Here is a 25000-nt window from a genome sequence, read left to right as displayed (position 1 = left end):
ACGAACATGGTCCAACCACAGAAAGACAGTTGTGAAGAGGGCACAACAAAACCTATTCCACCTCATGAGACTGAAAAGATTTGGCATGGTCCTCAGATCCTCAAAAGGTTTTACAGCTGCACCATCGAGAGCATCCTGACGGGTTGGCAACTCCTCGGCTTCCGACCGCAAGGCACCAGAGAGGGTAGCGCGTACGGCGCAGTTCATCACTGGGGCCAAGCTTCCTGCCATCCTCTGACACCGCCTGGTATAGAGGTCCTGGAAGGTCCTAAAAATTGTCAGACTCCAGCCACCTTGGTCATAGACTGTTCTCTCTGCTACCGCACGGCAAGTGGTATCGGAGCTCCAAGTCGAGGTCCAAGAGGCTTCTAAACAGTTTCTACCCCCAAGCCATAAGAATCCTGAACATCTAATCAAATGGCTAACCAGACTATTTACATTGCTGCCCCCCCCCCCTTTACACTCTGTTATTTTCTATGCATTGTCACTTTAATAACTGTCCCTCTATGTTCATATCACCTCAATAACCTCAACTAACCGGTGCCCCCACACGTCGACTCTGTACCGGTACCCCCTGCATATTGTCTCGCTATTGATATTTTACTGCTGCTCTTTAATTAATTTTTTGGGGGTATTTTTCTAAAAACTGCATTTTTGGTTAAGGGCTTGTGAGTAAACATTTCACTGTGAGGTTGTATTCTGCGCATGTGACAAATACAATTTGATTTGATAAATTATTTAATCAAATATTGTTTGTGGAATGGATGGGTGGTCCCATATCACATCCTCCTACCTGTCAATATTTCCTTACTCCAGGTGAGCTACCGTCACAACTGCTACAGTCGGAGCAACCACCCCTTATTGTCGCTCTTCGAAAATCAGATGCACACACACACAAACACACACACACACACGGCATTGTGCCCAGGAACATTCCATTGGTTATTCAAAGCTGCCTCATTTAGATCAGAACAATCCGCTCGCTCAGTTCGACACATCGCCTCATGACAACTGGCCGGGATCCAGATCGCCAGGAGCAACTAGTCAAGGCTATGTTCCACACCAACCAAACCTCTAATGTGGAATCCAGTTCTATATAGACTCCACTCCACTTTGATCTGGTTAAGTCATTTAGCATGACAGCCATATATATACACGTAACACAGGAGATGCTGGAAATCAGTACACAGCACAACAACCCTGTTAAAACCTGTGCAGCTCATGTTTAACCTCCTGCGTTTTTCCTGAATTGATCCAACTTTATGTCAAACTTCAAATACTGATTTTGGTACAAATGTAGGATGGATCAAGTCAGTCTGTGCGCCAGAGTCAACCAACCAAGCACAACAAAAAATGTTCAGCCATTCAGCAGTACCTGATAACCTTCTAATCAACCACTAATGTCCACATACACCAACAACAGAATACGGCAGTGTGATTGGGTACTTACTGGCTGGCGATGGGGTGCTGTATCCACTGATGGGCAGTCCGGACAGGGTGGGTGGGGACAGCCCCCCCAGCATGTGGGGGAAGAAGTAGGAGTAGTGAGGCATGGGGAATCCCCCCACAGAGACAGTGGGGCCCCCTGCACTCCCTGGCCCCCCCGGGGGGAGGCAGGGGTTACCCTTGCCCGCCATGTTCTGCTCGGCAGACCTTGAGCCGAGTCCAAAGAGTCTCCTGTAGGTATCCGTGGTGACGGCGTTCTACATCCCTAACCTCACCCACCGATGACGACGTAATCCAATGAATTAAGAAGTGGTGGTGGTGGTGGTGGTGGTGGGTGACGGTGGACAACAGCGATGTGTGCGTGTATTCGTGTAGGTGTGTGAAATCGATGCTCCCAGGGGATGCTTCAGAGAAACCTTGAACCAAAAGGCTGGTCCTCTGCCTTGATATGAAGAGTGTCCTAGAGGTAGAGTAGGCCACTAAGCTTTTATATCTTGAATGAAACACCAATTACATAATATACTAAGGGAGGTCGCTAGGCAGAATTATCTGGCACCAATGGACTCCAGATCCCTTGTTCAGGATTGGATAGACTTCTCAGGCCTTGGGGGGGGGGGGGGGGATTGGATGAGAACAGCTTTTCTCTCTCCAGTGACTCAGCAGAGCTCACACAACAACACGACGGAGCGGCGGAGGAGGAGGAGGATTGTTATGACGATGGCTGGTTTTAGTTGTCACTGTAACATGTCTTGGGCCCCAGGTCAACCGCTATCGCCGCGGTGACTCACTTTCAGTCTCGGCAACACACCTGTGGCAGAATGGCAATCTTCTTTCCTTCAGAAACAGAGACAGACAGACAGACAGACAGCGAGAGAAAGAGACAAGAGTTAGATAGAGATTCACTCACTGCTGCGCATTCAGAGACAGAGAGACAGGGGTTCAAATGCATATTCAGTGGGGTGGCGTTGATTTTTGCCCGGGTTCATCTCTATGTAGACAGCGTGGGAAAACAGAGCCCGGGTTCCTCTCTAGCGATCTTGTTAAAGCGAATGTTTTCAACTAGGAGGACGGCTCCCCTTCTCCTCGCCCCCCCCCCCCCCCCCCCCCCCCCCCCCCCCCCCCCTCCCCCTCCCTCCCTCCCTCCTCCTGCTGTCTCCCCGGCCTCCCTCCTGCCCTTGCGGGGTGAATCATCATCAGAGATGCGGAGGCTCATTAATGGAGTCCATCTGAACCTCTCTCTCTCCCCTCCTCAAAATAAACAGGAGATGGTGATGAGCTTATGCAACCTGCCAAGCGAGACGGGAGGGAGGGAAGAGTAACCTAGTTCTGCCTTTCAATGCTGATGTTGTACAACATGCCTTATATAAATCTAAAAACCTCTCGCTTTGCTACACACTGTAGCAACTAGCTATAATACATGTCTGTATCACCATCCACTACCACTGACAGCTTTGCTTCCATCTCTTTCACCCATCTGGCATTGACATGTCAAAGGAGGGAAGCATTTACTGTTCTTTGGAGTCTGGATTGGAGCCGTCTGAAAGTTGAAAACATCGTTCGAGTGTCTTTTTCTCCCTACCGGTCTATCATGTCTGTCTGCAGCCGTCTGAGAGGCATTTGCTCTGCCCTGGCCCCGGTAAGGGGGCGTTGGGTGCACAAGGGCCCGTTTTTTACAGGGTCAGGGGCCTCGTTTTTAACTGCCGGGACCTTTATAGATCTCCTGCAAAAGTGCTGCTCCCGCCGCCGACAGGAGTGTGCGTGAGTGTGAGCGCATGCGTGTGTGTGATCTCCTGCAAAGTGTTGCACCAGCATCAGACCCCCGCTTTGTGAAGTCAGCCCCACACACACACACACGGGCAGGCACAGTGCTCTGGGCCCCCATCGTAAAACAGCCAAACACCACTGGGTTTTCAGACATGTTTGTGTTTGACGGGTGAGGAGGGGAGGGGAGGAGGGGGATGAACAGGCCTTTTAGAGAGACTTGGTGAAGGTCTGGGATAAAAACAAGACTGCTGTGATAAGTGCACCAGAGCATTATTATCAAAACTCTAAAACATGACGAAGTACCCTTATAGGAACAGAAACATGACGAAGTACCCTTATAGGAACAGAAACATGACGAAGTACCCTTATAGGAACAGAAACGTGACGAAGTACCCTTATAGGAACAGAAACATGACGAAGTACCCTTATAGGAACAGAAACGTGACGAAGTACCCTTATAGGAACAGAAACGTGACGAAGTACCCTTATAGGAACAGAAACGTGACGAAGTACCCTTATAGGAACAGAAACGTGACGAAGTACCCTTATAGGAACAGAAACATGACGAAGTACCCTTATAGGAACAGAAACATGACGAAGTACCCTTATAGGAACAGAACAGGAACACGGAACAAGATGCAGTGAATTCAGACCACGTATTACTTTCCAGCAGCTCCTGTATTAGGTATATACACACGACTCTCATGCTCAAATTATTCAAATATCCATTCATCCATCCATCCATATACCAACCCAACCATTCGTCCTTCCCTGAGAAGGAATACCATACATCAAAAATGGCTACATCCCGCTTGCAGCTCATAGATCCCACCTGGGAATTACCCTGAGCTTTAGCACAATGCACTGGGTAGAACACGTTCAAAGGATACAGAGGGAGAGAGAGTGATGGCGAGAAAGGGGGAAAGAGAGACAGGGAGCGGGGGAGGAGGGCTAGATCAAAGCAAGAGGAAGCGGATGAAGATACCTTGTTGTGCTCGCCGCTTTCAATCTCGCTCATACATTATTAAAACACCCAACTAAGTAGGTTAAACCCCATAGGTCCCCTTTACATAGCCATGCACTCGTTCATTTAATCATGGGCATGTGTGTATACCAGTGCATCAGTGTGTATGTGTGTGTGTCAGTGTATTTCTATCAGTGTGTAAGAGAGGAGAAAGAGAGAAACAGAGACAGCTATATTGAGAGAGGAGAAAAAGAGAGAGAGAGAACAGACTGCTATATTGAGAGAGGAAAGAGAGAGAGAAACAGACGGCTATATTGAGAGGAAAAGGCGTGGCCACACGAGAGGCATAAACCAGTGTATACATAAAGAAGTGGGAGTTCATAAATATATGCATCTCTATACATCTACAGTATGTGACCAACACTGGCTGCATCAGTATGCATGAACCTGACAGTAGTAGGAAAAGAGAAGAGAAGAAGAGAAGAGAAGAAAAGAGGAGAAAAGAGAAGGGAAGAGAAGATAGAAAAGAGAAGAGAGGAAAGAGAGAGAGGAAAGAGAGAGAGAAGAGAGGAGAGAAGAGGAGAGAGAAGAAAAGAAAAAGAGAAGAGGAAAGAAAAGAGACGAGAAGAAAAGAGGAGAAGAGGAGAGAAAAGAGAAGAGAGTGCGTCTGTACATCCTTGACAAACTACTTGATCTTCCAGTATGAATATATTTGTGGGCATATATTACATGCTGCGACCAAACCCTTTGATCAGTATGTCAGTTACTTCACAGAGGAGAGGAGAGACAACATGGAACAGCGGGTGCAGAATAAAATGGAAAATGGGAGTATAGTGGAGGTCTTAAGGACAAGACACACCATAACGAACATTGTGCGTGAGTATTAAATCACCCACTGGGTGTCGACGAATTGGTGGAGACTCAAGGATATTCCTGCTAATATGTAGAATTATCGGGAAATAAACGGAAAATTAAATACTGGATGTACACATGTCGAATATGTATCGAACTCGCGCATATAACATGAATGTACATGTTTGACAACACACCATGAACACGCATGTGCGTGTTGACCCAGACACCTGCGCGGGCAGGCACATACTCACACATACAGTCGGGTGACACACTTGACAAAGATGAGCAAATATGTATCAAATCATTCAAATGCTGAGCTATATTGTACGCTCAATAAAATTTGAAAATGAAATTATTTTATACAAACAATTGCTCAGAGAAAAATAGATTTTGCTTAACAAGTAATACAGTTTTTCTCAAAAAGGTAGTGGGTCAAAATGATTGACACCCCTGTTTTCAATACCTTTCAATATCTCACCTTGCTGGGATAAAGGACACTGAGTTGGAGAACACGTTGGGAGGGATCTCTAGGCCATTCCTCCATACAAAATCCTTCTAGATTCTGCGCTTCTGGACGGCCCTCTTCAATTCAATCCACAGGTGTTCAATTGGTATCAATTCCAGAGACCGAGATGGCCAATGCAAAATGTGGATTTTGTGACCATTGAACAATTTCTTTGTGGATTTTGATGTGTGTTTGGGGTTGTCGTCTTGCTGGAAGATCCATTTGCTGCCAAGTGTCAGCCTCCTGTCAGAGACAAACAGGTATTTGGCTCAAATACCGGTACTGGGTAAAGTTATTGACCTTAATAAAGGCCGCAGAACCAGCGGAAGCAAAATAGTCCCGTAACATCAAAGATTTACCACCATATTTTACAGTAGGTACGGGGTTCTTTTCTGTTCATGCGTTTTGACGCCAAACCCAACACTGGTGGGCGTGGCCAAAAGAGCTCTATGTTCATGTTATCTGACCAAAGCACCGATTCCAATCCAAGTGCCAATGCTGTTTATCAGACTCCAGGCGTTTACATTTGTTGGATGACATGACTGAAAATCCATTGAAAACCTTGAATTGGTTTGAATTTGAAACCAATTGAATTGGTTTGAAACCTTGAATTGGTTTGAATTTGAAACCAATTGAATTGGTTTGAAACCTTGAATTGGTTTGAATTGAGAAGTCCAGAGGATCTGAAAGGATTCTGTTTGGATGAATGGTCTAAGATCCCTCCCAACGTGTTCTCCAACTCAGAAAACATTTTTAGAAAAAGGCTCAGTGTCGTTATCATCGCAAGGGTATTTGAAAGGTATTTAAAATAGGGGTGTCGATAATTTTGACCCTTATCTTTCAGGGGGGGGGGGGCGGGGGTACACAATACAGCTGAGAATTTGAACTATTTATTTGTATACAGTCATTTCTGCTCATCTTTATCAAGGGTGTCAATCACTTCAGACCCCACTGTATATTCAAACCACTGACACTAGAGATTGACACAGGAACAGGACCGCTGCAGGTCTAGCAGGGCCCGCTGGATTCAGGCAGGAATGGGGATGAAGTTCTAGAGTCAAATTCGGGACAGGACAGGATCGACATTCCACAGGAACTGGCAGCAGGCCCACTTAATATAAACAAATCCCTACTTTCCTCAGATGCACACAGAGATATACACATGTCCATAAATTCATCCGACTCTGGGTAAGTGGAAGGGCTGCCTTCATTGCCAAAATGTGGTGATGTGGTTGTTATCAGCTATGTGCACTATGCAGGCAACTGTCTCGTGAGTGCTGAGCAGCAGGTTACACCCACGCAGAGTCAGATGAGAAGCTAAGGAAGGAATTTATTTATGATTTTTGCAGCCTACAAATTTTTATCTGGATGAACAGGAAAGTTCTGGGGTTATAGAACTCAGGATCAGGACAGTAAGGGGGGGGGGGGGGTTGACAGGACCCTGCAAAAATAGGTAACTAATACCCAGTACTGACAAACTCATCACCACTAATAGTAGCCGCTACAGTTATCAGTGAGCATTAACTCACAGCCAGTCAGAATTCAGTAGTGACTCACTAACTCACATCCATTAGGGGCAGTGGCCCTAGCCTAGTGGTTAGAGCGTTGGGCCAGTAACCGAAAGGTTGCCGGATCGAATCCCAGAGCTGACAAGGTAAAAATCTGTCATTTTTACGAGGCAGTTAACCCACTGTTAAATAAAAACATTTAAAAAATGAACTCAGAGTAGAGGTCTTCACGGGTCCTAAAAGATGGGAAATAGATCCGTGAATTTCCCACCTGACCCGATATTTATAAATAAACGAGACCCATATAAGTCAATTGAAATGAATTAATTAGGCCCTAATCTATGGATTTCACATGACTGGAAATCAGATATGCTGTTGGTCACAGATACCTTAAAAAATAGTATCTGGTGTGACCACCACTTGCCTCATGCAGCGCAACACATCATTCCATAGATCAGGCTGCTTCACTCCTCTTCAATGGCTGTGCGGAGTTGCTGGATATTGGCGGGAAGTGGAACACGCTGTCGTACATGTCGATCCAGAGCATCCCAAACATGCTCAATGGGTGATATGTCTGGTGAGTATGCAGGCCATGGAAGAACTGGGACATTTTCAGCTTCCAGGAATCATGTACAGATCCTTGTGTATTATCAAGCTCATGGAGGTGATGGCAGTGGATGAATGGCGCGATAATGGACCTCAGGATCTTGTCATGGTATCTCTGTGCATACAAATTGCCATCAATAAATTGCAATTGCGTTCGTTGTCCGTAGTTTATGCCTGCCCATAACATAATCCCACCACCACCATGGAGCACTCTGCCAAATTCTCTAAAACGACGTTGGAGGCGGCTTATGGTAGAGAAAGGAACATTCAATTCTCTGGCAACATCTTTGGTGGACATTGATGCAGTCAGCATGCCTATTGCATGCTCCCTCAACTTGAGGCATCTGTGGGATTGTATTGTGTGACAAAACTGCATGTGGCCTTTTATTGTCCACAGCACAAGGTGCACCTGTGTAATGATCATGCTGTTTAATCAGCTTCTTGATATACCACACCTGTCAGGTGGATGGATTATCAGATTGTTGCACAAAATTTGAGAGAAATAAGCTTATATTTTTGTTCAGTGTATATAGCTAGTGCAAATCTGACTCACTCTGCAGCATCTCTTCTACCCTCCCTCTGTAACCCTCCGTTGTCCATCTATAAACCATGGCTTCCAAAAGTGCCTATACTGTATGAAACATATGGCTGGAATTGTGTCATCCATTGGAAGAGAGGGGTCATAGAGTGTATGTACGTGTGCTTGCATAATTGTGTGTGTGTGTGTGTGTGGAGGCAGAGTGGTGGGTTATTAATATCGCAGGATAGCTAGGCTGTTTAGCTAGTGCGCCGCTCTAGCTACAGTAGGCTGTAAACCCCCTTCCTCCGACTAGTGACTGAGGACAGAGATCCAGTGAGTGCTGGAGATCTCCCATGTACACACACACACCAACATGTATACACACGTGCACCAACATGCATACCCACACACACACACACACACACGTGCACCAACATGCATACCCACACAAATGATGCACACATTACAAACACAAAGACAGCCCCATTTTCTTTTAGGCCTACATACATCAAATATGACCATCCAAGTAGACAAAAATCACAGTCCAAAACATTAAGTCTGTATGCACAGACAACTAAACACATTCAACACTCATTCACATTTATAGAACGTTTTCGCATGGACAAAACATTTGGGTTTGACCGGCACGGTGGGGTTTGGCCGGCACGATGGGGTTTGACCGGCACGATGGGGTTTGGCCGGCACGATGGGGTTTGGCCGGCACGATGGGGTTTGGCCAGCACGATGGGGTTTGGCCAGCACAAAACTCCTCTATAGGAAGGAGGACATGGAGATAACACGATAACGACTGATCTAGTGCCAATCATAGTAGAAAGGTTTCCCAAATGGTGGATCACAGATCAACTGTAAGATCTGATAGTTATGAACATTGGTTTGGGAACCACTGTAGAAGAGCAAAGGATTGGACTCTCTTTAGGGCCATTGTCTTTGCCCTCCCAAGAAACTAACTCCCTCTCTCTCTTGTTTTAGGCATTCAAGTGTGGCCTGGAGTGGTATTTGAACCCAAAATAATAATCTGTAGTTTGCCCACCACTGGTTTGGAGGAAAAGACATAGACAAAGCTTCAGTGTAAAGGAAGTGGCCTATAGTGTTAGTAGTGATTTATGAGGCGACTATGTAGGGGCCCTTCATAGGGCTTGAGAGTGGGGAGGCCCCATCTGTCCCTGGCAAAGCCACAGGGGTTAGAGGTCACAGGTTAGAAGACGTTGACCCCCCATGATCCCTCACAGACCGCCAGACACACCCTTGGCTGTCAGTCACTGCCACAGTCAACAGCTACACACAATCTCTCTCACACACACACACACACACACACATCCATAGAAATACACAGCCTTTTTCACATATATCCATAATCCAACATGCCTACAGTACATACACATGGATCTGCACACAGATGCTCTCGTGCATATGTACGCAAACACATTAACACCACTATTCCTATCCTGCTGTACAGTACGTCCCCCTGTAAGTCAACCACCCACTCCTCCATATCCCTCCATTACTTTCCTGTAATATCCACTATGCAGTACGTCATCCTCCACTTCCTCCGTTGCTGTACTATAATCTACAAGCCAATGCTGCTGTTGGTCGCGGTATAACCCACAGTACAGTACAGCCCACTAATGGTTCTGAATGTCAGGCTTAGTGGCGCGTGAGATGGAGAGGACCCCTGCTGCCAGCTGCTACTACCTGCTAATGTAGCCTAGTGCTCCAAAGGTAATGTGGCCTAGGGCTCTCCATGTCTCCTCAATGCCTACCAGGCTGAAGGAGCTTTGTTGGCTAATGTATCAAGGCTAGGGGTATGCTGGGCTTACATTATAAGGCTAACGGCCTTCAGTAATGGTGGGGTTGACAATGGGCTTGATATGGACAATTGTTCGACGCTAGCAGAGCTTAGGAGGCTTACAGGGCTAATACTTTTAACAGAATTCCGGACAAGGACACATGTTGTAATTGAGGCTAGCAGTGCCAACGCAAAATAAAAACATAACTAGGCTACAGCTAGTAGCGCTAAGGCCACCATTTTACAATTCATTGAGATTCCAAGCTGCAGCGAGGAATAAGTGCTGGGAAGGCTAATACCTACAATACATTTCTAATACACTGCTAGTGGAGTTAGCAACCCTCGGTGCTAGCAATATTAGCAGGCTAATGGAGGCTAACAAGAAACAGGGGGAGGGGGGGTAGCTAGTGCTAACAGTGAAAAGGGAGGAAACAGCAGTGCTAAAAAAAGGCGATGGGGAGAGCTAGCTAGGCTTCTCATTCTCCAGGCATTCACTTCTTCCCTCAGATGTGTGAGCTGAGACTGAGGATGTCTTCATATTCTCTTCATGCCCCCTTCCCTAAGGCTCCATCTTTGATAAAGACATCTTAGGCTTCAGAGGGGCTCTGATATCCTGAAAGAGCAAGAACATGTTTGTGGAGTAAAGGGCAAAAGGCATGTTTTTGCCTGGAGAAAAGGGTGGAATGAGTATGCATGCCTTTTGTGAGAGATTATGATGATAGCAATGTTGGTAGCACATTGCTGACGGACGGTTACAACATCAAGTGCACATAGCGGTGATAATTTCACGGCGGTGAGACGTGGTGATAATGAAAAGGTAATGATGTTACAGAGTTTGATTATGACCGTGTGTTTATTTGTATGTCAGTAGCTATATAATCTAAATCTATATAATCTATATAATATCTATATAATATAAATAGGGCTTTGTCTGTGTGTGATTGTGTGCAATGCTTATTTTCGATAATGGCGGTGGTGATGACGATGATACGCGGATGTTGTTTCTAACCCTGCTCAGATAACCACAGACGACAAGAGGGTTTCCCCAAAAAACAACATATAAAAAATAATCCTTGTTAAAGCACTCTGGTTGGATTTTGTAATTGTTGTCGAGAACCCCTCGTACTTTTCTTTGTTTGCTGTAGCGCGAGGGCTGGACACAAAGACACACACATTCACTGACTCCCTGAAACACACACACACACACGTCCTCCGTCCTAAGATGTCCCTTCATTTCTGTGACAAAGCGGAATAACATCAAACTGAGCCAATCGATACTCACACCGACTCTGATGACAAACAACCCATAGGACCCCATCCCCTCTGGTGTGTGTGTGTGTGTGTGTGTGTGTGTGTGTGTGTGTGTGTGTGTGTGTGTGTGTGTGTGTTAGATGAGAAACAGCAAGACTGTAAAACACACCGGGTAATCCTGCCACCATCGATAATGAAAGCTGTCATTTACCCCCCCCCCCTGTCCCCCACCTCCAAAAAAACACACCCGAACAAACACACACACATAAATACACACTCCATCAAAGCGGGTGGCCCAACTGTAGATTGTAAATCCAGACAGGAAGTCAAAAGGGAACTGGGGGAAAACACAACGCCTTTCGCTCTCTCTCTCTCTCCAACACTATTCCCACAGCTATAGTTAGCTGCACTGCTCTGTGTAGCTGCTCCAAGCCCAGAAACCTGGGAGGAAGAAAATAAACATTTGTGGTCATCATACACAGGAGGGAGGGAGGGGTCTTAATGGAAGCAGGAGAGGAGGGAGAGACAGATCAGGCAACCCTCCAGTGAACTGCGAGGCGAAAAGTAATTGATTGTGGTGCCTGATGGAGCTGGCTTGTGGGCCCGGACGAGCTTAGCAGATGAGTATCGATTGGTTAATTGATTGATTGGCATCTGTAGGAGAGGAAGGCGGAGGGACATAATTGGTCTTCATGGAGCCATTTCCTCAGGGCCAGGCCGCAAATGAGAACGCCGTGCACACGCACACTAACACATGCACGCACACATACTAGGGCTGGGAATTGCTATGGGACCTCACGATATTCTCACGATATGTATTGCGATTGGATACTGTGATTGTATTGCAAATCGATGTTCCAAGCATATTGCTCATCGTATGTCTGCTGCAGAGGGACAAGAGAGAGAGCCATGAGAAAACAAGTGATCAGTCATGGAAATAAAGGTTCTGAAAATAAATAGGCTCCTTATTTTAAAAAGAAGATGGAGAACAAGCTATGAAGGAGTTTTGGTGCTGGTACAGCCAACAAGCGAAAAAAAACAGTATTGCGATAGTCAAAACAATACCATGCAAACATCGTCAAATATAATATCCCCCCCCCCATCACTAACACAGACCCTCACACCCACACACATATGCACACCAAATAAAACTGCTAAGGTTGGTCCAGCATAGGTGCTGCTTTTGCCGGTGACCAGCCTAAGCTGTGTTTTTTGCTGGTCAACATTCACAGCATTCACTGTTTTGGACACTGGTGACTATCATAAGCTGGTCACCAACAAGACCAGCATCAAGTCACATCATGCAGGCTTGCAAAATAATATCAGTTTCTATTGGAAACGAGCCAGAGTGGGGAAATCCACAAATTGGAAGTGTCATTCTATTAATTACAAAAATATTTTTTTAATTCTCTGTTACTGGGCTATTCAAAATCAAATACAAATTCACTATAATTGTAGGCTAACTCTGTAAGCCTCCCTGCACAATCAATGAAACTAACAGCATCGCCTAGACCTATACATTCTCTCCCAGACTCATCGATAGACAGTTTGCAGCGTAGCGCAAGGCAACCAGTCCATCCAGCATGCATAATAATACAGGACACTCAAAGGCGGTTGCTTGAATTTGTTAAATTTTGGAGTATAGGCTGCTTTTTAAAATGTTTTTCTGCCATGCGGTAGGCGATGTATTGTTTAACGGCACAATCATTTTAATTCCGTTTTTTTTTTTATGCAAAAGCTCTAATATGCCTGTGTGTGTTTTGAATGAATCCTCACCTTAAAAAGCTCTGTCCGTTTCATTCTGCTTTGAAACATCCACAAGTACCATGTTTTCCACTCAGTCACAACCTGTCGTTGACGCTCTTTCTTCAAACTGATCAATCACAGTGAGGCAAAACATTTTTTGTGTTTGATATTATTTTCGATTGCATTTGGATTGGCGTCAGAGCGGTTCGAGGGGCAGTAGAGCCCAGAGTACCAGGCCATTAGGACCAGTTGGTAGCTAGCGAGTTGGTTACTACCAACGCAGCTCCAGAGTGCATAAAAGGAGACTACTGTGACAAGTCACGTGGACACACTCATAACCACACACACACACACACACACACACACACACACCATTCAACCATAGAAAAAAAGAAAAAGAAAGAGGTGTTAGAAACAAAATCTCTCTCCCTCTAGATAGAGCCCGCTCGTTCGCCATTAAAAAAAAGAAGTCTCGATTCATTAGCGACCCTCGCCATGGCGACACTTGGCGATGAACAGAGAGAGAGAACGATAGAGGTGATGGAGGTAGAGAGCGGTAGAGGGAGGGTAATGGTCCATTCCCAAGCTCAGCAGCCATTAAAGGAGGAAATGAAATGGAATGAAGTGATGCCAGGAGGGCTGGGGCTGAGACAGAGGCCCTTAAAGACTTCACACACACACACTCCCCCTCCAGTGGGAAAGACCGAGTATAAGGAGCCATTGGTGTAAGAGCGGAGGGGCACTTCTAGTGGGAGTCTGCTCCATAAAGAGGCTATAAATCTCAGTAATAAAGCTATGAGATCCCCACCATGGAGGAGACTGTCTGGACCAAACACCATATACACACTGGAGATGAATGATGATGAAGCTGACATTGGACGTATAGGTTGAGGTGAGACACAGACAGACAGACAGACAATGTAGCTATGCACTGGTAACAGACATACAGACAATGTAGCTATGCAGCTATGCACTGGTAATAGACAGACATACAATGTAGCTATGCACTGGTGACAGACAGACAGACAATGTAGCTATGCACTGGAGACAGACAGACAGACAATGTAGCTATGCACTGGAGACAGACAGACAGACAATGTAGCTATGCACTGGAGACAGACAGACAGACAATGTAGCTATGCACTGGAGACAGACAGACAGACAATGTAGCTATGCACTGGAGACAGACAGACAATGTAGCTATGCACTGGAGACAGACAGACAGACAGACAATGTAGCTATGCACTGGAGACAGACAGACAATGTAGCTATGCACTGGAGACAGACAGACAATGTACCTATGCACTGGAGACAGACAGACAGACAGACAGACAATGTAGCTATGCACTGGAGACAGACAGACAATGTACCTATGCACTGGAGACAGACAGACAGGCAGACAATGTAGCTATGCACTGGAGACAGACAGACAATGTAGCTATGCACTGGAGACAGACAGACAATGTACCTATGCACTGGAGACAGACAGACAGACAGACAGACAGACAATGTAGCTATGCACTGGAGACAGAGACAGAGACAGAGACAGAGACAGAGACAGACAGACAGACAGACAATAAGCATTGCACACAATCACACACAGACAAAGCCCTATTTATATTATATAGACCAGTGCATAGCTACTGACATACAAATAAACACACGGTCATAATCAAACTCCGTAACATCATCATCATACTACTGCATAGTGACAGAGGGGTAGAGGGACGGACAGACGCACAGATACACACACACACTAACCAGATCTGTGGTATGATCATTCATACATATACACACACACACACACACACACGTAAGTGGACACCCCTTCAAAATTAGTGGATTCAGCTATTTCAGCCACACCCGTCGCCGGCAGGTGTATAAACTCAAGCACACAGCCATGCAATCCCCACAGACAAACATTGGCAGTAGAATAGCCATTCTTTTCAATGACTTGCAACGTGGCACTGTCACAGGATGCAGTTCATAAAATGTCTGCCCTGCTGTGCTGTTATTGTGAATTGGAAACATCTAGGAGCAAAACCGGCTCAGCCGCGAAGTGATAAGCCACACAATCGGGTAAAAATCTTCTGTCCTCGATTGCAATACTCACTACAGAGTTCCAACCTGCCGCAGTAAGCAACGTCAGCACAATAACTGTTCGCCGGGAGCGTCATGAAATGGGTTTCCATGGCCGAGCAGCCGCTCACAAGCCTAAGATCACCATGCGCAATGCCAAGCATCAGCTGGAGTGGTGTAAAGCTCACCGCCATTCGACTCTGGAGCAGTGAAAAGCCGTTCTCTGGGGTGATGAATCACGCTTCACAATCTGACAGTCCGACGGACAAATCTGGGCGTGGCGGATGCTAGGAGAAAGCTACCTGTCTTTAGTTCCAGTGAGGGAAACAGTTTGGGGAAGGGCCTTTTTCAGCATGACAATGTCTCAGTGCACAAAGCGAAGTCCATACAGAAATGGTTTTCCCGAGATCGGTGTGGAAGAACTTGACTGGCCTGCACAAAGCCCTGACCGCAACCCCATTGTACACCTTTGAAATGAATTGGAACCTTGACTGCGAGCCAGGCCTAATCGCCCAACATCAGTGCCCAACCTCACTAATGCTCGTTGCCGAATGGAAGCAAGTACCCACAGCAATGTTCCAAAATCTAGTGGAAAGCCTTCCCATAAGAGTAGATGCTGTTATAGCAGCAAAGGGGGGACCAACTCCATAATTAATGCCCATGATTTTGGAATGAGATGTTCGACAAGCAGGTGTCAACATACTCTGGTTATGCAGTGCATCTGTGACAGGATGAGGGTCCCAGGGTGATTTTAGTTTGAACCCGGTGTTTCCCTGTGTCTCACAGAACACAGAGGCATGCCAGAGAGAAAGGGTTATCGTATGGAGTGGAGCCTAGACAACAGGGGAAAATAGAGGGGGGTGGTGAAAAGGGAGAGGGGGAGAGGGAAAGATGAGGGAAATGGATAGATAGAGTGGGGGAGGACAGCAGAGGAAAGGATGAGAAAAGGACATGGGTGACCAATGGAGAGAAGGGAAGAAGGAGATATGGAAATAGTATTCTCTCTCTCTCACACACTCACACACACACACACGGTCAATGTCATAAACCGACAAGATTCTCTGGAGCTCATCTCCACGCAGTGGCATTCACAGCTCATAACCACACATCAATGTTAGATGGTTGTTGAGAGAGCTAGTGGACGGGAGGGAAGGAAGGGAGAGAAAGAGAGGGAGAAAAAGAGAGGGCTGGAGATAAAAGGAAGAGCTACTCCTCCTCCCCTAAAACCAGGTCCCACCGCACCCCTCTGATCCCTACTGTACCATGGCTCAGGAACAAGAACAGTGTGTTCCCTAGTGCGTGCGTGTGTGTGTGTACGTGTGTGTGAGAGAGCGAGAAAGAGAACGAGAGAGAGGATTAAGTGGACGAGTGTACTCAGATTGTTTATGGATGAGGGAGCACAAAAGTGAGTCAATGGCAACGCATGTAATGTGAATGTGTATGCAACAGAGTGTGTGAGTGTGTGTCAGCTCCTTTGTTGTTGACAACATTGAGTTTTTATTTCATATACAGGATCTGGCATTTATGAGCCACGGATGTGCAGATTGACGGACAGGTTAACACTTTTTGGCTTGGCTAGCTTGCTTTTGTTTGAAAAAAATGCACCTGGACACAGTACCTTGTTTCACCTGGCTGCCGACTCCAGATCTTTTGGAGAAGATCACGTGAGGAGTCGCCTGGAGCTTGAGAGTAAACAAGAGACAGTGGAATACAGCCGTGCTGAGGCAGAGGGCTCGTATTGAGGACGACTGGATACTATTCTAAACTTTGTGTGGTGAGCTTTCTGGCGCCCAGAGCTGATGAGGCATCAGCCAAGTGGTCATAAACAGACTGGAAGAGGAGTGGCTATAAGACTCAGGCTGGTTTCCAGACTTGCCCTCTACAAGATCATCAGCAGACTCCATCATCTAGCATCCTCTGTCCAGCTCCCTTCGCACAAACCATGAACTGACCCTCTCTATCTGCAGAGGATGCAGCTTTCAAAGGCTTGGCCTCTATTGGTTGACCCGTCATGACATATTACTTGTTTGTTATTTTGCTCTTGAAGCTCTTTGAGATACCATGAAAAAGCGCTACAGAAATGCAATGAATTATTATTATGCGCTCGTGCATGTGTGTGTGTGTGTGTGTGTGTGTGTGTGTGTGTCTTTCTAAATCGCGGGGACACTACTCACACACGCTCACAATAGAGACACACTCTGTTAATGTATCACTGGCTGCACAGATCCAGTAACATAGACTAGAGCTCCGTCCACAGGGCGTCATCTCTGTCCCTGCTCCACCATCCACTCATCTCTACACGAGGCAGATTACCTGACAGTGAGATCAGGGATTTAAACTTGACACCTCCACATCATTTACAGAATAGTAGGCAAGTGCAGGGACGGCTGTAAACGGTCAGTTAGCACGGCAGGGGGAGCGTTTTAGAAGTGTACTGTTAGTCAGCATTGTAGGCTCTGTTATGTACACAGTGTACAACACATGAGGAACACCTGCTCTTTTCCCGTGAGAGACTGGCCAGGTGAAACCAGGTGCAAGCTATGATCCCGTTACTGATGTCACTTAAATCCACTCAATCCAATCTGTGTAGATCAAAGGAGGTTCAATTAGGATCGTTAAGCTTTGAGACGATTGAGACATGGATTGTGTACGTGTGCCATTCAGAGGGTGAATGGACCGGACAAAAGATTTAAGTGCCTTTTGAACAGGGTATGATAGTAGGTGCCAGGCGCACCGGTTGTGTGTCAAGAACTGCAACGCTGCTGGGTTTTTCCCGCTCAACCGTTCCCATGTATATCAACAATGGTCCACCACCCAAAGGACATCCAGCCAATGGCAAGCCAGTGGTCGAAAAGAGGACAAAGGAGGCTGACACAGATTGTGCAGAGTAACACACGGGCAACAGTTAGTCAACTGACAGTCCAGTCCAACATTGGTGCCCAAAGACTCATAAAATAATACACAACTCCTCGTACTTTGAGCCGAATGGGGGTATGACAGACGACAACCTCACAGAGTTTCACTTCTTCCAGCTAAAAACAAGAAACTGAGGTTGCAGATGGCTACGGAAATGGAAAGACTGGACCCTGGAGAATTGGAAAAACATTGCCTGGTCTGATGAATCCCGGCTCCTTCTGTTTCACGCTGATGGGAAGACTAGGGTATGGAGAGATTCTGCGTGTCAACATCGAAGGCTGGTAGTGACGGTGTGATGCGTTTTCATGGCACACATTGGGCTCCATGATAAAAGTGGAGCAATGTCTAAATCCCACAGGATATCTGAACATCATTCGCCAATCAGGTGCATCCCTTCATGGCAGCAGTGTATCCATCTGTGAAATATATTTTTTTCAGCAGGATAATGCCCAATTCCACAAGGTTAGGATTGTCCAGGAATGGTTCCACGAACATGACAGTGAATTCAGCTTCCTGCAGTGTCCTGCCCAGTCACCAGATCTCAATCCAGTTGAGCATCTGTGGGATGAGATGGAGCGAGCTGTTCAGAGCAAAGATCCACTACCAGCCAACTTGACAACTGTGGGACTCATTGGAGTCAACGTGGGCCAGCATCCCTGTGGAAAGTTCGACACCTTGCAGAGTCCACGCCCCCCAATGCATCGAGGCTGTTCTGAGGGCAAAAGGGAGTGTAAAACTCTAAATTAGGAAGGTGTTCCTATTGTTTTGTACACTCGGTGTAGACGATCGGGACTGAGGACATACGCCCCGCCCCACACCTGGGCGACATCCAATCGGTGTGAATGATAGGGAATTAATTGCAACAGTCAAACATACTGCGGCAGTTGGTTTTCAGTGGAATTCAATTCGAACGTGATTAATAATAACTCAGTTAGGGAGCAATTTAAAATAGTAAACTGTCGGAAGCACAATATCATGCATGCATTACGCAGGCAATGTGTTCGTATGCCTTCAATCATACAGCTCTCAAGACATTTCCAGAACGGACACATCTGACAGTATTAAAGAAGCATTGGAGTGTGTGAAACACAGGAGTGAGGTTTCATCCGTCCTCATAGTACAAACAAAAACACGAGGAAGACAAATCAATAAAAAGGCTTACGTTCCTCCGTGTCATGTGATCGACACCCCAGGGTATCTCCTCTTCTGCTTACCGCGAGTGTGCCAAGCTGCTGACAGGGATTATTAACCTCGGACGGTATGCCTGACAATCCCTGACAAAATACATGTACCAGCCGAGACGACCTACTCAAGGAATATTCAACTGGAATTGCAACTGTGAACAAGGGATATGGAAGAAGCTCGTGTTGTGAATGTGCCTGTACATATGACATAGGAAATGGAGGGAAAATGCCTTGCAGGGTTACTCACTATGGCAGTGCGCGCCCATTGAAGACCTCAGTGTTAAAATACGTGAATATCGCCCGAAGGGACAATAAAGTTTCACTCCTTTGAGCAACAAAATGGCCGACTAAGGGTTAAAAGCAAAACATTCAAATGTCCAAAAAAGAAGAAAGGGAGATAGAGAACAGGCACATAAAACAACAGAACAGGGGCTGTGCAGACAGACAGAACAGTCTCTGACCTAATTAGGCAGAGAGAGAGAGAGAGAGAGAGAGAGAGAGAGAGAGAGAGAGAGAGAGAGAGAGAGAGAGAGAGAGAGAGAGAGAGAGAGAGAGAGAGAGAGAGAGAGAGAGAGAGAGAGAGAGAGAGAGAGAGAGAGAGAGAGAGAGAGAGAGAGAGAGAGAGAGAGAGAGAGAGAGAGAGAAAGAAAAATAAAGGAGGTAAGAGAAAGGAGAGAGAAAGAAAAGAGATGGGAAGAGAGAGAGAGAAGAGAGAAGCAGCAAGGAGCAGCACATTCAAATGATGCATTTGTGCACATTATATAACAAGGGAATGGGGGAGGGAGACAAAAGCCATCCTTCACTTCAAAGCGTGTTACACAATTTGTTTGTGAAGGGGGCGGAGTTGACGGGGGGGCAGAGAGGGTGGCAGAGAGAGATAACTAGGCTTCAGATGTAATTATCGGTTCTGAACAGAGAAACACTGTGTGTGTGTGTGTGTGTGTGTGTGTGTGTGTGTGTAATCTTCTATCATCAATTTGCCCCACAAATGTGTCTGTGTGTCTGAGTTTGTGTGAGTAAACAGTGTGTACGTGACTGCACAGACCAATCACATCAGATACACATGGAGTGATGTGAAATGTAACTCTGAGTTGTTATATGTGTCGAACTGCTTTGCTTTATCTTGGCCAGGTCGCAATTGTAAATGAGAACTTGTTCTCAACTTGCCTAAAAAAAAATGAAAAAGAAGAGCTGATCTGATTGGTCAAAAGATCAGGTAGTGAAAAAAAGATTGGAATTGGGCTGCCTGTCTAAACGCAGCCTGTGTGTCTGACGCTGTACGTGATAACCTGTGTATGTACAAGCCTGTGTGTCCTCACATCTTTCTCCTGAAATATCTCCCCTCCAGTTAGTGCCTGAGCAGAACCAGAAAGAAACCAGACCATTGTGTGCAGACTGCAGACATCTCTTTTGGAGTGTCACCCGGCTCTCACACAGATAATCCTGTTACAGGGTCTGTCTACTCTGCTCCTCTCCCCCCTATCTTTAGGACGCTGTGAAATCACACCAAGCCAACCCAAACTGAGCCAAGCTAGCAGAGCGACCGAGACCTCATTCGCCAAGGGAAATAATAGGAGTTGCGGCTCCCATTCCACTTCAAAATTGAGCTAAATTCAGTTTCAGCATTGGGCTGCGTTCCATTTCAATTCAGGTATTGAAATGCCACCGATTGGAAATTCTATGTCTAATTGAGTTGATATTGCTATGACACCAGTGTCACAGAGAGAGAGAGAGAGAGAAAGGAGAGATAGATAGAGAGAGAGAGAGAGAGAGAAAGACCCTTCTGCCTCTCTGAAAGTGGAAAATCTCTTCTCTGTCTGACATTGAAGGAGGGTGATTGCAAAAGGCAAATCCCACTTTCCCTCCATCCTTCCCCCTTTCCCCTCACCCTCCACCCCCAGCTCTCAATATTGCATTTGGGAAAAGGTATCCATTGTGTGAAGAGAGGGAGGGACGAGAGGCGTAGAGAGGAGAGGGGAAGCGAGATGGAGAAAGGGAAGAGGGGAGGGAGGGAGTTGATGATAGATAGAAAGGATGAACTTTAATCAGTGCAGTGCCTGCGGCGCTTTTTAGGAGTGGAGGCGGGGGGAGGTGGGAGAAGGGGGCGAGGAGAGTTTATTGGATCATTCGTCAGCCACCGCCGCATCATGTGGCCACGGTTTCCGCGACAACCCCGGGATTCCCACACAACAATCAGTCTTGGATAGACATGAGAGATTAGGGGGTGGGGGAGATGAGGGAGATGGGCAGGGTGAAGAAAACCTCATCCTAAACCATCCCACCTGTGGTCGTCACCTCGAGGGACGGCTGGAAAAGAGAGGACCTTCCTCTTTTTGAAAACAGGCCGTAAAATATCTCTATTTCACATAGCATCATATATGACTTGACGGTGAACGTGTGTCTAGATGAACCAGACAAATATACTGGAGCTCACTACAAAATGTGTGGGGGTGTGTGACTGAACCAGACACAAAACAAAGGCCTAGCTGAACTCAACCCAGCTAAGCCACGTGGGGCAGTGAGTGAACTGCAATACACTGTGACATTCTAACTCAAGGTTAAACTGTCTTGGCTTACACAGTAAATACCTCCAACACACTGTAAACGCAGGGTACGGGTGGTGTGATAAGCCCATGCAGAGAGAGAACTGCTGTGTGTACAACGTGTGTGTGTGTGTGTGTGTGTGTGTGTGTGTGTGTGTGTGTGTGTGTGTGTGTGTGTGTGTGTGTGTGTGTGTGTGTGTGTGTGTGTGTGTGTGTATGGTCTGATTAAGCTAAGCGTACAGAGAAAACCCAAAACAGAAGCTGGAAGTGTGGCGTGGAGAGCCAAAACAGTGCCGGCTGTGTGTGTGGGTGTGTGTGTGTGTGTGTGTGTGTGTGTGTGTTCTGACTGAGGGAGAAGTGGAGCGACTCTGCCTTGGAGGGTTTACACTGTCATTAGAGCCGTCTTATTAAAACAGACCCCCTTCCACATCCTACAGTAATGTAATGTCCACAGCTACGCGCTCAAGCAGTGTGTGTGTGTGTGGTGTGCGCGCGCGCGTGCGTAAAAATGCATGAGGGTGCGCTGGTGTAAACAAACCAAGTGTGTTATTACACTGTGCCCAGTGGCATTGTTCTGGGCATTGCATTGCCATGCATACAGGCACATTCATCCACACACGTGAGTGCATTAGAGTTCTAATGCAAAAGGGAACACTTTGAAATGGACAGACCGCGCTACGTAAATGTAACCCATATGTAGCCAGCGTTCCACGCTGATCCACGGTCAAATGTGCGATGAGTGGTCATCAACATATTCAGAAACAAGCTGAATGAGACAACGACTACGTAGCACCAGAAACACACACGTGTGCTGTTATAACCATTTGCACATTTCTGATGTGCTATAACAGTAAAGAGCAATGAAAAAGAAAATAGCTGTAGCTCGGTTGGTAGAGCATGGCACTGGCAAAGCCAGGATAGTGGGTTCAATTCCCGGGACCACCTGTCGCTTTGGCTAAATACTCCTGCTAAATGGCATATATTATTTTCCAGTAAAAGCAGGCGATATGCACGTGAAAGGAAAAGGAGCACATACCAGTTAGAACAAACCATAATTGCCTGGCCTTGAGGAGTACCATTAGCATCCTGTACCATTAGCAGCCTGTACCATTATATACCAATTATGTACCAATAGTTAGGACAAGGAGTTTTTCTGGGAAAGATCTGATCCGTCCACTTCATAGAAAGACAGGTAGAAAGACAGGTAGAGAGAGAGAGAGAGAGAAAAAAGAGAGAAAGAGAAGAGAGAGAAAAGAGAGAAAGAAAAAAAGAAAAAAAAGAAAGAGCGAGCGAGAGAGAGAACTAAAATATCTTTCTGGATACCACATTCACTCACAGTAAAGAAGGCATCAATCTAGCAGTTAAAAACATCAACTATATATTCAGGCAAAAAGCAAAAGAAGCACTACTGAGATTGATAAAAAACTTAACAAAAAACACCACAGATGACAAGGTTTGATGCAGATTGTAAAATTATATGGAAAAAACTTAGAACACTATCCAACCAAAAGCACAGAGACACAAATAAGGGTGAATTACGCCTTCATTGCTGTGAGACTTTAAAACTCAAATTGGCTATATTAAAACTGTCCAGTTTGATCCTGAGTGTAGGTTATTTCCCTGACATTTGGAATCATAACCCCAATCTTTAAGAACAGAGACAAATTGGAGAGGGAAAGAAAGAACGAAAGAAAGGTGGAGGGAAAGGGTTAGAGAGAGAGAGAGAGAGAGAGAGAGAGAGAGAGAGAGAGAGAGAGAGAGACAGAGAGAGAGAGAGAGAGACAGAGAGAGAGAGAGAGAGAGAGAGAGAGAGAGAGAGACAGAGAGAGAGAGAGAGAGAGAGACAGAGAGAGAGAGAGAGACAGAGAGAGACAGAGAGAGAGAGAGAGGTGGAGGGAAAGGGTTAGAGAGAGAGAGACAGTTCCGAAGTTCCAAATTGAGCAGCTGCTGAAAAATGAGCTCCTGTATATATTGAGATTTAAATGATTTTTTAGAGTGAAGTACATCGAAAAAATCAAAAGAAAACTGCAAGACTCAATAGAAGACAATACAAGCAACAAACCAAAAAGACAGGATTTTGAAAAAGTAACTATTTTTCATAAAATTATACAGTTATCTTAGCTAGCTGAATTGTTAGCTGAATTGTTTACATGTTGCTAAGCAGTTGCTAAGGACTCTCCTGGAAGAAGCTAGCTAGCTTACAAAGAATAACAAAAAAATATCTAGTTAACAGAAGAAAGGAAGACAAAATAAGGACAGAAGAAAAAGGAAAAGAAAAAAGGATAACAAAGTGAAACAGTCCTCTGAAGAAACAAGAGACCATAATACAAGAAACAGCACTTCTATTGCAACATTGTAGCCAACATCACCAGCGTTGCTATGGAAATTGTTTACCCACCAGACATCCAAACAGAGAAAGCTAAGAAAAGTTTCAAAGGTTTGTTGATGGGACAGAACCATGAATGCCTGTTTGCAGATCTTACCAGTTACAAAACAAGAGCTAATTTAATTTTTAATACCAATCGAGGGAACATATGGAAAAAGGTTATTTGCAACCATTTCCCTTTCTCAAAAAAGAGGGGCATCAGCCAAGGATGTCAGATCAGCATTTTTGAAGAAGCTGACCAGAGCAACACATATCAAACAGTAAACTTATATAATAATGGAACTGTATTGATACAAGGCAATGATTCAAGCCTCCAGGCTTTTGAGAATAGGTTTGCTACCCTAAAAGAAGACGCTGACATCATCTCAGAAAATGAGGAAAAAGTCAAGGAGGGAGATGGAGAAAAGCAGACCCCAATGGTCTCTGTGACCCAGCAGGAAGCCCTCAACGTCCCTTTACCTACCTCACCTGCAGCAGACAGAGTCAAGGACATGACAATTTCAATAAGAACACCTGCTATGCAACGTTTCCACAACACCCTCTCTCTAGTCGAAGCAGAGGTCATAGAACTCAGAGAGAACAAGCTTCAAGAGGAGGACACTGTCCAGAAACTCAAAGAAGAGATGAAACAGTTCAGGGAGGAGAGCAGAGCATCCATAGCTAAATTAGAAAGCAGAATGGACAAGCTGAGTCAGACAAATGATGACCTCAGAGACCATCTGAGCACAACTAGAAAGGAGCTCGAACAAAAAGAGAGGTACATTGACACCCTCAACCGGCAGAGAGTCATTGTGTCCTCTGCATCTAGAGAACATGTCCACCAGCTTGGTACAACACAAGCAGAACCTGAGACCAGCATGGCCTCCACTACACAGCCGGATGACACTGCACCAGCCTACCAGTCTGCTCCAGCCCAGGTC

The 25000-nt window shown here is 45.8% G+C and overlaps 1 protein-coding gene across 1 annotated transcript in view; it reads right to left on the bottom strand.

Annotated features, from left to right (window-relative positions):
• Positions 1 to 25000, bottom strand: part of rarab (retinoic acid receptor, alpha b) — a 183071-nt gene that overhangs the window by 104778 nt on the left and 53293 nt on the right. Inside the window, exon 3 of the mRNA XM_036938108.1 lies at positions 1451 to 2280. Within this exon, the coding sequence (XP_036794003.1) occupies positions 1451 to 1637 (187 nt within the window). The 5' untranslated portion in view covers positions 1638 to 2280. The remainder of the gene's footprint in view (positions 1 to 1450; positions 2281 to 25000) is intronic.

Source organism: Oncorhynchus mykiss, chromosome 12, assembly GCF_013265735.2.
Source record: "Oncorhynchus mykiss isolate Arlee chromosome 12, USDA_OmykA_1.1, whole genome shotgun sequence".
NCBI lineage: Eukaryota > Metazoa > Chordata > Actinopteri > Salmoniformes > Salmonidae > Oncorhynchus > Oncorhynchus mykiss.
This window is presented reverse-complemented; position numbering and strand designations above follow the sequence as displayed.